Consider the following 17196-nt stretch of genomic DNA (forward strand, 5'->3'; position numbering starts at 1 on the left):
GCAATGACAGGGGTCAAACATTTTCTGTAAGTCTTCACAAGGTTTTCACACACTGTTGCTGGTATTTTGGCCCATTCCTCCATGCAGATCTCCTCTAGAGCATTGATGTTTTGGGGCTGTTGCTGGGCAACACAGACTTTCAACTCCCTCCAAAGATTTTCTATGGGGTTGAGATCTGGAGACTGGCTAGGCCACTCCAGGACCTTGAAATGCTTCTTACGAAGCCACTCCTTCGTTGCCCGGGCGGTGTGTTTGGGATCATTGTCATGCTGAAAGACCCAGCCACGTTTCATCTTCAATGCCCTTGCTGATGGAAGGAGGTTTTCACTCAAAATCTCACGATACATGGCCCCATTCATTCTTTCCTTTACACGGATCAGTCGTCCTGGTCCCTTTGCAGAAAACAGCCCCAAAGCATGATGTTTCCACCCCCATGCTTCACAGTAGGTATGGTGTTCTTTGGATGCAACTCAGCATTCTTTGTCCTCCAAACACGACGAGTTGAGTTTTTACCAAAAAGTTATATTTTGGTTTCATCTGACCATATGACATTCTCCCAATCGTCTTCTGGATCACCCAAATGCTCTCTAGCAAACTTCAGACGGGCCTGGACATGTACTGGCTTAAGCAGGGGGACATGTACTGGCTTAAGCAGGGGGACACGTCTGGCACTGCAGGATTTGAGTCCCTGGCGGCGTAGTGTGTTACTGATGGTAGGCTTTGTTACTTTGGTCCTAGCTCTCTGCAGGTCATTCACTAGGTCCCCCCGTGTGGTTCTGGGATTTTTGCTCACCGTTCTTGTGATCATTTTGACCCCACGGGGTGAGATCTTGCGTGGAGCCCCAGATCGAGGGAGATTATCAGTGGTCTTGTATGTCTTTCATTTCCTAATAATTGCTCCCACAGTTGATTTCTTCAAACCAAGCTGCTTACCTATTGCAAATTCAGTCTTCCCAGCCTGGTGCAGGTCTACAATTTTGTTTCTGGTGTCCTTTGACAGCTCTTTGATCTTGGCCATAGTGGAGTTTGGAGTGTGACTGTTTGAGGTTGTGGACAGGTGTCTTTTATACTGATAACAAGTTCAAACCGGTGCCATTAATACAGGTAACGAGTGGAGGACAGAGGAGCCTCTTAAAGAAGAAGTTACAGGTCTGAGAGCCAGAAATCTTGCTTGTTTGTAGGTGACCAAATACTTATTTTCCACCAAAATTTGCAAATAAATTCATGAAAAATCCTACAATGTGATTTTCTGGATTTTTTTTCAAATTTTGTCTGTCATCGTTGATGTTTACCTATGATGACAATTACAGGCCTCATCTTTTTAAGTGGGAGAACTTGCACAATTGGTTGCTGACTAAATACTTTTTTTGCCCCACTGTGTGTTTCTAACACAAGGCCCGCACCATCTAACACAAGGCCCGCACCATCTAACACAAGGCCCGCACCATCTAACACAAGGCCCGCACCATCTAACACAAGGCCCGCACCATCTAACACAAGGCCCGCACCATCTAACACAAGGCCCGCACCATCTAACACAAGGCCCGCACCATCTAACACAAGGCCCGCACCATCTAACACAAGGCCCGCACCATCTAACACAAGGCCCGCACCATCTAACACAAGGCCCGCACCATCTAACACAAGGCCCGCACCATCTAACACAAGGCCCGCACCATCTAACACAAGGCCCGCACCATCTAACACAAAACTTGTTTAGTTTTTTTAGCTTGATAAATAAATAGCTACGCTAGCCATGGGGTGTCAAACTCAAACGGTGCGGTTTTGAAAAGAAATCCAAAACGAAATCGTGGGCCAGACAGCCTATTTGTTTTTACAATTCTTTTTACAACTGCTACCCAAACTGGCCATTGTTTTTATTAGAAAAAAAATTGCCCTTTTTATAATGTCCACTTATGTATATACTGTAGGATAGCATTTAACATAGTAAAACAACAGATAAATCATATTTGCTGCTATGCTTGCAGATGTGTATAATAATGCAAAAGTATTTAACTCCAAATAACAACAATATAGCTATAGGTTGTTTTGTAACCATTTCAATATTTTTAAAACGTGTTTTTCCTTTTTTGCACTGCATGGTTTAGTTTTTTTGAGGATTTATTATCGGGCTTTAAAAACCAAAGCCAGACTGCAACATTTTAGTAGCCTAGCTAGGATTGTGGCACGTGTCTGTACACTTTCCTTCCGCTCCGCGCTGTAAACGGGACACACGAACGTTTGCGTCAGTTGAATTCACCTACGCAAGCGCATCAGGCTGTAATTTCATAAAGTATCTCACTTGTGTGTCCCTTTTTTTTTTTTTTGCCCGCGGGCTTTGTGTTTGGCCACGTTATGACTGCCCTTTGCTAGTGAGATTGTATTGACATTCCCAGCCTTAGTTTACAGTCATTTAAACCAAAACATTGCATCCGATTGGCTGGAGGCAGAAAACAGTGTACCAGACCTGGGGCCTGTTGCACAAAACTAGGATAAGGGATTAAGCCAGGATATCTTGGTGATCCTGGCTCAATTGATCCGTAATCCGGTTGCACTAAAGATGGATAGGGGGCAGGAGGATATGTTATGGTATAAATTACCATGGAGATTTATTCTGTGGAGCTAGCCTGCTCCAGACCAGGCTAAATTCCAGGATCTATTTAATCTCATCCCTAATGTCAGTCAGCAGTCACCACAAATGGAAACCAATAGTTATTTCACTGCTCACTATACATTGTTATCACATATAACTAGACCCACTGTTATTATTTAAACGTTTGTGATCATTAATTTCAATGATTTTGGATAAAAAATGATTTTTAGATGTTGCTATCATTAGATAATTTACAGTTTCCCATAGACTATAAGGCTATATATAAAATGATAGAATATTAGGGCCACAGAGGGGAAAAAAACACAAGTCATAATATTGTAACCAGTTGTTTTAAAGGAGTTGTTAAAATGACAGATGTGGGGCATTTCGTGAAATTGTACTTCAGTATGGTTTCATAAACAAAGACATGCTGATGTGCCAGAATATTAAGTATCACATTGTCATAAGTATCAAAACTGTAAAAACAATATGTAGCTTTTCTGCAGAAAGAACCAGCCTCATAAATTTATGACTTTATCCTTTTTCTTCAGTGTGGCCCTAGTACTCTGTCATATAAACAAATACACATTCCATATGAATATAAAAACACAATGTGTAACATTATGTTCCTTTATTGAATAAGGACAAAACAAAGCAGGTAAACCATTAGCTCCTTTCGAAACTGAAGTCACAGTGACTCTACAAGATGGAAAGCACAGAATCCAAGCATATTATACAAAATGATACATACACATTCAAAGGTCTGTATATAACACACCCTGCATGTCTGCACACTAAAATAATTGCAGGACAAATCCATACACATCAACTGAACAGACAAATGAATGGATGCAGTAGCCTCCCTGCAGCCTTGTATTACACACAGTATACCGCACAAACATCATAAGAGGCCAAATTCGTCAAAAAACGAACCCAAAAAAACCCAAATTCCTCTGCCACCGCAGGACATATTTAACCAAAATTGAAAGCACACATACTAACTAAAATAATTCAACACATATTGGTCCCTCAGCAGCCGACCACTGTCGTCATCAGGGAAGATTGCCGGATTGTCCCAGTCCATGGCTGGTGGCACTCTGGGGGCCCTCTCCTTCCTCAGGCAGGCCACATTGTGGAGGACAGCACAAGCCACAGTAATATCACATGCCCTAACAGGGCTGACCCTTAATTTGTGAAGGCAGTGAAAGCGTGCCTTCAGGAGGCCAAAGGTCATTTCAACTCTGGCCCTGGTCCTGGCATGGGCATGGTTGTAGGCCTGCTGTGCTTCCTGGGGGTCTGTGAAAGGTGTCAGGAGAAAAGGCTGGCAGCCATACCCCCTGTCTCCCAGCAACACACCAGAGAATTCACCTGTCAACACAAAATCTCATCATTACTACCTCATAAACACAGTGATATTCTTGACACAGCCATGATGGTTATAAATAGGGGTTGTGTGGCTTACCTTGTGATGGCCTCTGAAATCTATCAGTGCCTCGAAAGATTCTGGAGTCATGGACTGAGCCAGGCCATTTTGCCACAACATTGCTGATCACACAGTCAGCATTGCAGACCATCTGAAATCATAAGATGAGGAATATTACACCAATCAATGCACATCACTGGCAATGCAGAGTGTTCGTCAATGGACAATATCAAAAAGTTATGTTCACCTGAACATTAATGCTGTGAAAGGATTTCCTATTCACAAAATCGGCCTCATGGGCACCTGAGCGGGCTTTTATCCTTATGTGTGTGCAGTCCACTGCACCAATGACATTGGGGAAACCTGTCACACAAAGTAATGAGTATCCTACTATGTGTTAACAGTTGTCCTGTAATTTGTAGATCCTCTTACCTGCAATCCTATAGAACTCCTCTTTGATGTCACAGAGTCTTCTGTGGCCAGGGAAGGAGATGAAGACATCTGCTAATGCTTTGATAGCCAGACACACACTCCTTATTGTGCGGCAAATTGTGGCCTTGTTCAGCTGTTCTGCATCCCCCACTGAGTACAGGAAGGCTCCACTAGCAAAAAAGCGCAAGGCCACACAAACCATTTGCTCCACACTCAGTGCATGGCTCCGTGCAGTGCGGTGCTTAATCCTGGGACCCAGTAGTCTGCATAGATACCTGATGCCATCTGCAGAAAACCTGTATCTTTCATATAGATGGTCATCAGGGAAGGCCAGTGGGTCCAACCGGTCCCTGAAGACCCTTTCTCGCCTGAAGGCTCTCCTCAGCACAAGTGCTTCTTCATCCACCACATCTCGCACGAATGGGCATGCCATTGTCAGAGCAGAAAGGAACACACAATTTTGGGCCTTCATATAGGCTAGTGGCCACACCTGGTGCTGGGGGGGTGGGCAAAAGAGGGCGATGCCTTATAACGATGACTTGGTTGTACTGATTGCTGGGAAAATAAAAAAAACCTTAGAAAGATGCCACCGTCCTGTGTGCTCACAATAAGAGCTCATATGTCATGGCTCACTTGACTTTACAAGAATATACCAAATTTTTATTTTGAGCTGTGTCATCTTCTTGGAGCTGGGGGAGGAAAGAAAAATAATGATTAATACATTTGTGTTACAGTTAGCATACAGTGTACATTGAAGGCATATCTCACCTCCCTCTCAAGGTTTTTTATTTCAAGGTCCAGTTTCCTAATTGTCCTCTTTTTTATTTCGAACTCCAGTGCAAGATTTTCCATCTTTTTCTTCTTGTACTGAATGTCTATGTCTGCCAGTTCTATTTGGCGCCGGAGGTGGTTGCCATACAACTTTCTGATAGCTTGTGAGCTCTGTGAACACAATACAATTAGCGCAGCTGGAATTTGGCAGGATGTGGTGTCCTTTTATTAATACGCACTATGTTGCCAGGCTGGTTTTCCCACTGTATAGCATCTGGGTCCTGTAAAAGAAATTAGATTTTTTGATTTTGATGGCTCCTCACCATTGTAGAGTAAATAGTACTTTCACAGTCTTAACATGATACCTCATGCCTTCTGGAATCCAGAGAGATGGTCTCCTCCTCATCATCGTCTCCATCATGTGCTGTTGCTGCTGCACTGGGGCCTTCACCCTATCACATTTAATCGGATTCATATTGAAGCTAGTAGACAAGACATGCCAGGCCTACAGTATGCCTTTGATGGAGTACTCACTGGATCTGGTCTGGTGCTTATGCTGGTGGCTCTAACAGGAACACAGTGCTGCCAGACACTGCAAGGCAATAGGTAAACCAAAGTCAGACAGTCCAAATTGATTCAATATGAATGTGGTTGTATCCCATGTAGAGATGGAAGGACATACCTTGAATGAAGCGGGTGGCATCTTGGGAGGAACCTATGCTCGTCTCTTTCCCCCCAGGGATCCCCTCTAAGACGGGCCTGCCTTTATTTAGCTCCAAGGCCATGTCCTCTGCTGGGGTAAGGTCAGCCTTTGGTGACCCACCACCCGTGCCTTGTCTGTGGGTATTCTTTTTCACTGCTAAAACAGTACAGACAATGTGTGAGCAGGCACCTTCTGGGTACAATATATGCTTGTGCTTTGTTAAATATTAGTCAGGGACCATACCATTCTGCAGAATGTTCTTGTATTTGATTTTGACCTGCTGCCATGTCCGTTTTGGCCCGTTCATGTTTAATCTACACACACACACACACACACACACACACACACACACACACACTTAATGGAGTCACACTGCAAAAAATTACTTGGTATTTTTGTCTTGTTTTCAGTAAAAATATCAATATCAATATCACACTTTATACAGTGTGATGGAGTTACTTTACACAATTTCACTCATATCTGCAGTGCATTTCAATAAAAAAAATTAACCGTTTCATAATTACAGTACAACTGCATTTTTGGAGATGTGAATTAAATATTTGAATTGTAATTGTGATGTTTCAGCGGAGCGGTGAGTGTGTAATTGTGCACTACTTACGCATTCAGGCGGTCTGCAATACTTTGCCACGCTTTTTCTCTTTGCTTTATCACTGTGGCGGTGTTGCCTTTCTTCTTAATTATATCTTTTACCTCCTCGTATGCCTCCATGAGGATTTGTGCTTCCGACGGGGAAAAGTACGCGGCTCTAGTTGCCATGGTAAATCAGTTAATCTGTGATCTGTGGCGGGGTCTATTTGAGTGAGCCGTGAGCGCGCACCTATCCAGGATTGGTTTCACCTGGCTTAATGAATCCGTGTCTGCTCATCCTGGCTTGGTCTTTGTGCAACCAATTAAGCCTGGACGCACATGTTTTGGCTTCATTGAGCTCAGCTGAGTCATTTATCCCGGATGTCTTAATTCTACTTTTGTGCAACAGGCCCCAGCTGTGATTTACAACCTGATAGCAATATTATTGTTGGACTACCAAGAAATGTATTGGTGAATTATTAAATAAAATAATGCATTGAACTGCATCTATTCTGCCAACAATTCCTTACTATGTCATGGAACATAGAACCCTTTTTTTTTCTCCAAACCTCTTGATAAAGTTGGTTTTGAAGCCTATTGATGTCTTTGACTGATTTTTGTTTCATATCTGCAAAAGTACTTTTAAACGCTGTCAGTTTCTCTTTAAATGATAGATGTTCGCTTTTGTTGCACATGGCATTGAGAAGGGACCATTGCACTTCTATTGCAAAAACAGACATTTCCCGTTTTCTTGTGGAGTCTGGAATGGAGTAGAATAGATTATAATGAACATCTGTGTCAGGTCTGAATAGAGTGGACTTGAATAGATGTATTTCCTAGGAGAAGGTAACTATTTCCTGCAGGGTTGTTAAACTTTACACAAACACCAAACCAATGTATAATCATTAGGGCGCAGCGGTCTAAGGCACTACTACAGACACCCTGGTTCGGTTCCAGGCTGTATCACAACCGACCGTGATTGGGAGTCCCATATTGGTGCACAATTGGCCCAGCGTCGTTAGGGTTTAGCTGGGTTAGGCCGTCATTGTAAATAAGAATTTGTTCTTTAAAACTAACTTGCCTAGTTAAATAAAGGTTACATTAAAAAAATAGGTTTCTTACACATGGAGAAATGACCATTAGTCCTCTATTGCAAAAACAGACATTTCCTGTTTCCTGTGAGGTCTATGTGAGAGAGCAGACAACAGAGTGCAACGTCAGTGTATTTACGTTCTCTTGATGATTGGCCAATGAAAGGTCTTCCTGTCAGGGACAGACCAATCCCAGCTCTTTTATCTTGACAGAGGCAATTACTCATGGTGACTGAGTTCACTAAATGACACCAAATCCCGGGGCAGAATCATGCAGGAAGGTTGGCTGCATGCCTGAAAGGTGAGGATAGTTTCACTCCCTCCCCCTGAAAGACCAACAACATGTCTGAACTCATGAGGGATTTCACTGGTTCTGAGATGGCTGTCCCGTGACTGGGGTCACACGGGTTCTGAGATGAGTGACTAAGGTTTCACTAGTTATCCCCCCCCCCCCCTTATCTTTAATGATTTAGAACAGACCTGTGTCGGTTGCGGATATTCAAAAACGTTCCCAAATTCCCATAATTCCCTGTTTTTATCAGAAATCCTATTTGGGAGGATGACTTCTGTAATGATGAGGGAATCGACTGTGAGGGAATCCTTTGGGCTCCCGAGTGAGGCAGTAGTCTAAGGCACTGCAAATCAAATTTTATTGGGTCACATAACACATGGGTTAGCAGATGTTAATGGGAGTGTAGCAAAATGCTTGTGCTTCTAGTTCCAACCGTGCAGTAATATCTAACAAGTGATCTAACAATTTCACAACAACTACCTTATACACACAAGTGTAAAGTAATGATTAAGAATATGTACATATAAATATATGGATGAGCGATGGCCGAACGGCATAGGCAAGATGCAGTAGATGGTGTAGAGTACAGTATATACATGAGTATACATGCTCATGCGAGAGTAGGGTTAGGATGAGAGCGAGAGTAGGGTTAGGATGAGAGCGAGAGTAGGGTTAGGATGAGAGCGAGAGTAGGGTTAGGATGAGAGCGAGAGTAGGGTTAGGATGAGAGCGAGAGTAGGGTTAGGATGAGAGCAAGAGTAGGGTTAGGATGAGAGCGAGAGTAGGGTTGGAGAGAGAGAGAGAGAGAGAGAGAGAGTAGGGTTAGGAAGAGAGAGAGTAGGGTTAGGAAGAGAGAGAGTAGGGTTAGGGAGAGAGAGAGTAGGGTTAGGGAGAGAGAGAGTAGGGTTAGGGAGAGAGAGAGTAGGGTTAGGGAGAGAGAGAGTAGGGTTAGGGAGAGAGAGAGTAGGGTTAGGAAGAGAGAATAGGGGGAGAGAGTAGGGTTAGGGGGAGAAAGAGTATGTTTAGGGAGAGAGAGAGTAGGGTTAGAGAGAGTGGGTTAGGGGGAGAGAGAGTAGGGTTATGGGGAGAGAGTAGGGTTATGGGGAGAGAGAGAGAGAGTAGGGTTAGGAAGAGAGAATAGGGGGAGAGAGAGTAGGGTTAGGGGGAGAGAGAGTAGGGTTAGGGAGAGAGAGAGAGAGTAGGGTTAGAGAGAGAGTAGGGTTAGAGAGAGAGTGGGTTAGGGAGAGAGAGAGTAGGGTTATGGGGAGAGAGTAGGGTTAGGGAGCGAGTAGGGTGAGGGGGAGAGAGAGAGTAGGGTGAGGGGGAGAGAGAGAGTAGGGTTAGGGGGAGAGAGAGCGAGTAGGGTGAGGGGAGGGAGAGTTGGGTTAGGGAGCGAGGGAGAGGGTGGTTAGGGAGAGGGAGTTTCTGATTCTGTGCTAATTATTTGTGCACGCTTCAGTCAAGTAGAAACTAAGTGGGATGCACCTGTCTGGTCAGCTGGGTCACACATTGTTTAGGCATACAACTTGGCAACGAAAGGGGTGAAGTAGTGTAATGGTGAGAACCAAAACCTGTGCCTCCTTTCTAAAAGGGAGGTTCAGTAAGGTCTTGTTTAGCCTGCCATATTTGTTGAATATAACTTAATATTCACAATATTGTTTGTTTAGGTTAATGAAGTAGCATTCTTTTTGAATGTAAATTAAGAGTATCCTAAATTGACAAGAAGACAAACAAATGAATTCCCCTTCCCTTGTTCTGTTGGCTTCTGCCAGTGCCCCGGGAACTCTGTCAGTGCCCCGGGAACTCTGTCAGTGCCCCGGGAACTCTGTCAGTGCCCTGGAACACTGTCAGTGCCCTGGACTGTATTCATTGTTTGAAAAGCCATGCTGCGTTGTAATGCTTTAAATCCCCTCCATGGCTATAGACCAGGCCTGTGCGGTAATACATGAGTATTTTTAGCTTTTACTTCCCCCTTTCAGACCCATTATCATAGCCAATAATAATGCCCACAGACTCGGGCCTAGTCAATTCTCAGGCCGATGGGAACCGGTTGTTCATGCCAGGAATCTGGAGACTATTTTTGGGTTGAGCCCTCGGTGTCATCGAGCCTGTTGTAGATCTATAATGATCTGTTATGAGAGGTTTTAATGGAAGTCTCTTTATGTGTTAGGCTATGTAATGTAATGTTATGTCTGTGTAATGGTAAAGTAATGTTGTTGTGATGTTGACTTTAGAACCCAGCCTCTTCCTCTGAAGGGAGAGTTCACCCAAATTACAAAATGACATGGTGGATTCTTTACCCTGTCAGCAGGACAAGTTGTGACGCTACTGTTTCCACATGCTAATGGTTTTGTTTCACTGGACTGTTTCCACATGCTAATGGTTTTGTTTCCCTGGACTGTTTCCACATGCTAATGGTTTTGTTTCACTGGACTGTTTCCACATGCTAATGGTTTTGTTTCACTGGACTGTTTCCACATGCTAATGGTTTTGTTTCCCTGTCACTGTTTCCCTGGACTGTTTCCACATGCTAATGGTTTTGTTTCCCTGGACTGTTTCCACATGCTAATGGTTTTGTTTCCCTGGACTGTTTCCACAGCTAATGGTTTTGTTTCCCTGGTACTGTTTCCTCATGCTAATGGTTTTGTTTCCCTGGCACTGTTTCCCTGGACTGTTTCCACATGCTAATGGTTTTGTTTCCCTGGTACTGTTTCCACATGCTAATGGTTTTGTTTCCCTGTCACTGTTTCCACATGCTAATGGTTTTGTTTCCCTGGCACTGTTTCCACATGCTAATGGTTTTGTTTCCCTGGACTGTTTCCACATGCTAATGGTTTTGTTTCCCTGGCACTGTTTCCACATGCTAATGGTTTTGTTTCCCTAGCACTGTTTTCCTGGACTGTTTCCACATGCTAATGGTTTTGTTTCCCTGGTACTGTTTCCTCATGCTAATGGTTTTGTTTCCCTGGTACTGTTTCATCATGCTAATGGTTTTGTTTCCCTGGCACTGTTTCCCTGGACTGTTTCCTCATGCTAATGGTTTTGTTTCCCTGGTACTGTTTCCCTGGACTGTTTCCACATGCTAATGGTTTTGTTTCCCTGGTATTGTTTCCACATGCTAATGGTTTTGTTTCCCTGGTACTGTTTCCACATGCTAATGGTTTTGTTTCCCTGGTACTGTTTCCCTGGACTGTTTCCACATGCTAATGGTTTTGTTTCCCTGGCATTGTTTCCACATGCTAATGGTTTTGTTTCCCTGGTACTGTTTCCACATGCTAATGGTTTTGTTTCCCTGGACTGTTTCCAGAGGCTAATGGTTTTGTTTCCTTGCCACTATTTCCACATGCTAATGTTTTAGCATTTGTAGCACACATCATTTAAGTTATGAGACCAATATTCGTTTTTTTTTCACATGTCCAAATTAATGGAAAATATCTCAAATTCATTGTGAAGCTCAACACAGTTGCTTATAGGCGTTTTGAACATATGCTATTTGATGTTAGCATGTTGGCACAGTGTTAGGGAAACTAAACCATTAGCATGTTGGCACAGTGTTAGGGAAACTAAACCATTAGCATGTTGGCACAGTGTTAGGGAAACTAAACCATTAGCATGTTGGCACAGTGTTAGGGAAACTAAACCATTAGCATGTTGGCACAGTGTTAGGGAAACTAAACCATTAGCATGTTGGCACAGTGTTAGGGAAACTAAACCATTAGCATGTTGGCACAGTGTTAGGGAAACTAAACCATTAGCATGTTGGCACAGTGTTAGGGAAACTAAACCATTAGCATGTTGGCACAGTGTTAGGGAAACTAAACCATTAGCATGTTGGCACAGTGTTAGGGAAACTAAACCAAAGCATGTATTTCTGTCACACCTTGTCCAAAGACAACGTACAGGGTGAGGAAACCATTGTCATGTTGTAATATGGGTTAACTATGCCTTCTTAATGAAGTCGATAAAAATGGCAACTCAGACTATTTTCCCCACGCGATGCACATATGTGAACTTGCTGTCAATTGAGACTTAACCCTCTATTCTGTCGTTTCCTCTCCTCTCTCTCCTGGACCACTGACCCTCTCCTCTCTCTCCTGGACCACTGACCCTCTCCTCTCTCTCCTGGACCACTGACCCTCTCCTCTCTCTCCTGGAGTACTGACCCTCTCCTCTCTCTCCTGGAGTACTGACCCTCTCCTCTCTCTCCTGGAGTACTGACCCTCTCCTCTCTCTCCTGGAGTACTGACCCTCTCCTCTCTCTCCAGGACCACTGACCCTCTCCTCTCTCTCCACGACCACTGACCCTCTCCTCTCTCTCCTGGACCACTGACCCTCTCCTCTCTCTCCTGGAGTACTGACCCTCTCCTCTCTCTCCTGGACCACTGACCCTCTCTTCTCTCCTCTCTCTCCTGGACCACTGACCCTCTCCTCTTTCTCCTGAAGTACTGACCCTCTCCTCTCTCCTCTCTCTCCAGGAGCACTTACCAAGGTGAAGGAGTCCCAGAAGCACGTTGAGGAAGGCAAGATGGACGCTCCCCAGGCGGACGGCGTCAACGAGCGCTGTAACATCATCTCCTTCGCCACGCTGGCAGAGATCCAGCACTTCCATCAGGTCCGGGTGAGGGACTTCAAGGCCCAGATGCAGCAGTATCTAACCGAGCAGATTGGCTTCTTCCAGAAGATCACCGGAAAGCTGGAGGAGGCCCTACAGAAGTATGACAATGCTTAGTCTCCCCCCTCTACTCTAAGGGACACCCCTGATTGGTCTAAATCCGATTGACCACATTCTGATTGGTCGAGATCTCATATCCGACCCCCCCCCCTTCCCCGATTGGTCCAGAAATGACCCTTGACCTCCCTCAGTCGGCCAATCATTGAAGCCCCAGGTGGACATTACCTTCAACTGCCAAACAGCAATACAATCCACTGTGAGAAGACACAGACAACACTGACCAACCTGGATAGTCCCCTGAAGGCTGGATGTTGATTCCATGTATGGTGGCTACTGTTTTGAAGGGGCTTGAGTTGACGTCTGGCTTTGTTTAAATGGGTTTTAATGCAGTGTTGTTTTTCCTGGATCAAAATGGGGCTTGGGTGTTGGGTGTGGCAGGGGCGTGGCCATGAGCGTGACAAAATGTATCTGTTTTAAAGCTAATCTCCTGCAATTCTACACATTTTGCCATGGGGCTGAGAGAACATTTGCAGTTTTTTAAAGCTTATATCCTATAATTCTACACATTTTGCCATGTGGCTGAGAGAACATTTGCAGTTTTTTTAAAGCTTATATCCTATAATTCTACACATTTTGCCATGTGGCTGAGAGAACATTTGCAATTTTTTTAAAGCTTATATCCTGTAATTCTACACATTTTGCCATGTGGCTGAGAGAACATTTGCAGTTTTTTTAAAGCTTATATCCTGTAATTCTACACATTTTGCCATGGGGCTGAGAGAACATTTGCAGTTTTTTAAAGCTTATATCCTATAATTCTACACATTTTGCCATGTGGCTGAGAGAACATTTGCAGTTTTTTTAAAGCTTATATCCTGTAATTCTACACATTTTGCCATGTGGCTGAGAGAACATTTGCAATTTTTTTAAAGCTTATATCCTATAATTCTACACATGTAGAACACATACACACATAATTCTGCCATGTGGTTTATGCTGTCTGAGTGACTCAAACATTCTAATGAAATTAATGTGGGCCCCATGCCATGACAAATATTCCTGAATGCATCGTTTTTTTTATTTTAGATTCTCCCTGATTTTTGTTGTGGCGATTTGTTACTTTTTAAAGAGGCTGTTATTTAAGAAATATATATATATATATATATATATATATATATATATATATATATATATATATATATTAGTTTTTCTACATACTTTATATCATGTTTTAGTCGTTTTAAGTTTACACTGAAAAATGTTTTTCCGTATTTTTATTTTATTTTACTGTTTGGCCATAGACGGTCCGAAAACAACACTGAGGCAGCAGACAGCCCAATGCTTTTCTATGTAGAGAAAACACTGAGGCAGCAGACAGCCCAATGCTTTTCTATGTAGAGAAAACACTGAGGCAGCAGACAGCCCAATGCTTTTCTATGTAGAGAAAACACTGAGGCAGCAGACAGCCCAATGCTTTTCTATGTAGAGAAAACACTGAGGCAGCAGACAGCCCAATGCTTTTCTATGTAGAGAAAACACTGAGGCAGCAGACAGCCCAATGCTTTTCTATGTAGAGAAAACACTGAGGCAGCAGACAGCCCAATGCTTTTCTATGTAGAGAAAACACTGAGGCAGCAGACAGCCCAATGCTTTTCTATGTAGAGAAAACACTGAGGCAGCAGACAGCCCAATGCTTTTCTATGTAGAGAAAACACTGAGGCAGCAGACAGCCCAATGCTTTTCTATGTAGAGAAAACACTGAGGCAGCAGACAGCCCAATGCTTTTCTATGTAGAGAAAACACTGAGGCAGCAGACAGCCCAATGCTTTTCTATGTAGAGAAAACACTGAGGCAGCAGACAGCCCAATGCTTTTCTATGTAGAGAAAACACTGAGCCGGTTTAGGAGGTGAGCCAATCAGACGTGAGACTCCAGAAGCAGAAGGTCGTTAAAGCTTCTGTTTTTGATCGACGACGAGGCAAACCTCGGTTGGTTGTAAGTGTTGATTTTAACGAGGGCTATCCTCGTCGCGATTTGGTTTGGTAGGTGTCGTAGTCCAGCGAGTGGGTGGATATGCTTATTATCTTAATTATTGATTAATCGTGACTTAAGACAGAGAGGGACGATCAAAATACCCTCTCCTGTAAACGTGTTATTCCCTACTGCTGCTTGTACCTACACGGGGCGGTATCTTAACCTTGTAGATCACACGATGTCCACTAAACCTGTTTTAAACAACGTGACTGGTTATTAAGATGGAGTCCCATAAAGGGACAGTGATTTGTTCAGAGGGGGGGGGGCGTCTCTACCGTAAAGCAATGCTGTTTAGTGGCTTTAAACCGTTACAATGCTGCCTTCTGCTATAACACTTGAGCTCCTCATAGTGTGTGTGTGTGTCCCAAATGTCTTCATACTTACAAATATATAGTGCACTACTTTTGACCAGAGCCCCTATGCGTAGTGCGCTATATAGGGGAATAGTGTTCCATTTGGGAAGTCCCATCTCTAGCAGGAACATGTTTACACACACAGACTCCTAGCAGACCAGACAACCGGACTTGTGCCTTCTTTTGTTTTTGATTGTCTCTCTCTGATGATACATTATTTTAATTTTTTTAAATAAGTTCTATAAAGGTTAATGTAATATAAATATATTCTCATATTTAGTTTTTAAGATGCTTGTTTGTTGCAAATATTATGCGATGCTTTTGGACTTGGACTTGTGTTTTGTTGGAGTTGAGAGAAGTGCCCAGCCGATGGGGAGCAGAGTCCGTCTGGACTGCTTTGAGTACTGACCTCGATGATTCTCCCTTCAGAGACTGAAGTCTGATTCAGGGACGTCAATGTAGAGCACGTGACTGGATCATTCTGACTGGGACAAGGCTGATTTACACAGAGAGGAAGAAAGCGACACTGCGCTCGGTGGGATAACCTGTTCTGTTCTTACTGCAGGCTTGGATTCCATTCAGTGGATATCATGGGACCATGAACTCTGCCTGCTTAAAGGTTCAGAGCCTTGGAACTCAAAGGAACATGTCTCAGACTGAAATGGACTGGACTGTCGTCTCAGACTGAAATGGACTGGACTGTCGGCTCAGACTGAAATGGACTGGACTGTCGGCTCAGACTGAAATGGACTGGACTGTCGGCTCAGACTGAAATGGATTAACACAGACTGAAATGGACTGGACAGTCGGCTCAGACTGAAATGGACTGGACTGTCGGCTCAGACTGAAATGGACTGGACTGTCGGCTCAGACTGAAATGGACTGGACTGTCGGCTCAGACTGAAATGGACTGGACTGTCTCAGACTGAAATGGATTAACACAGACTGAAATGGACTGGACAGTCGGCTCAGACTGAAATGGACTGGACAGTCGGCTCAGACTGAAATGGACTGGACAGCTGGCTCGGACTGAAATGGATTAACACAGACTGAAATGGACTGGACTATCGGCTCAGACTGAAATGGACTGGACTGTCGGCTCGGACTGTAATGTCGGCTCGGACTGAAATGGATTAACACAGACTGAAATGGACTGGACTGTCGGCTCAGACTGAAATGGATTAACACAGACTGAAATGGACTGGACAGTCGGCTCAGACTGAAATGGACTGGACAGTCGGCTCAGACTGAAATGGACTGGACAGTCGGCTCAGACTGAAATGGACTGGACAGTCGGCTCAGACTGAAATGGACTGGACAGTCGGCTCAGACTGAAATGGACTGGACAGTCTGCTCAGACTAGAATGGACTGGACAGTCTGCTCAGACTAGAATGGACTGGACAGTCGGCTCAGACTGAAATGGACTGGACAGTCGGCTCAGACTGAAACTAAACTGGACATTTTAGCCCTCCCTGAAATCACAAAGTTATTTGGAAAAAAATGACTCAATATTATTCTTGCACAATGTAAAAAAAAATTACTTTGATTTTTTTTTAAGGTTGATGGATGTTAGTCTGTCAGTCAGACTGGTTGATGGGTAGACATCCTTCCTCTCCTGTTATTGTCTACTGATCCTAGTACAGATCTGGACACCTCAGCCAGTTTTCGTGTCGAGTCAGAGACTAAATAAACTACAGAAACTCCTCGACGTATCTCATTTGTCTGCTGTCACATTGTGATGTTTCTGCTCAGGGACTCCAAGGGGTCTTGTCTGGTCCGAAAGGGTTCATTTCTCCCTGATTCTTCACACGTAATCTAACTAGTCCGACGTAGGCTACACTGATCTGATGACAGACCTGCCGGCAGGCTCGGGATCAGGCTCGGGATCAGGCTCAGGATCAGGCTAGCCATCAGATGCACATGTCCAGTGTTTTAAAGGTGCCAGAGAAGATGACAAGGTACATCCTCAAAGCAGCCAGGTTCAACAGCTTTTCACTGAATGTGTTGCTATCATTTTTATTATTAAATAATTTCCCTTAAATGACGGAAGATTTGAGTGATACTTATTTAAGAGTATGTTGTTTGATTTAACATCATCCCTGAGAAATCCTATTAATCCCTGAGTCTGTACTGGGGAGAGAGAAAAAAGTTTTGTCATGGACAAATTTGCTGTGGGAAAAAATTAATCTCAGCCTTGTCTTGGAATGGAGAAAGATAGATAGATATTTGGAGAAAGGAAGGAAG

The 17196-nt window shown here is 43.8% G+C and overlaps 1 protein-coding gene across 1 annotated transcript in view; it reads left to right on the plus strand.

Annotated features, from left to right (window-relative positions):
* Nucleotides 1-16996, plus strand: part of LOC109879400 (sorting nexin-18) — a 31682-nt gene extending 14686 nt beyond the window's left edge. Inside the window, exon 3 of the mRNA XM_031829577.1 lies at nucleotides 12369-16996. Coding sequence (XP_031685437.1) covers nucleotides 12369-12622 — 254 coding nt within the window. The 3' untranslated portion in view covers nucleotides 12623-16996. The remainder of the gene's footprint in view (nucleotides 1-12368) is intronic.
* Nucleotides 16997-17196: the final 200 nt, after the last annotated feature.

The sequence above is a fragment of the Oncorhynchus kisutch genome, linkage group LG8 (genome assembly GCF_002021735.2).
Source record: "Oncorhynchus kisutch isolate 150728-3 linkage group LG8, Okis_V2, whole genome shotgun sequence".
Taxonomy (NCBI): domain Eukaryota; kingdom Metazoa; phylum Chordata; class Actinopteri; order Salmoniformes; family Salmonidae; genus Oncorhynchus; species Oncorhynchus kisutch.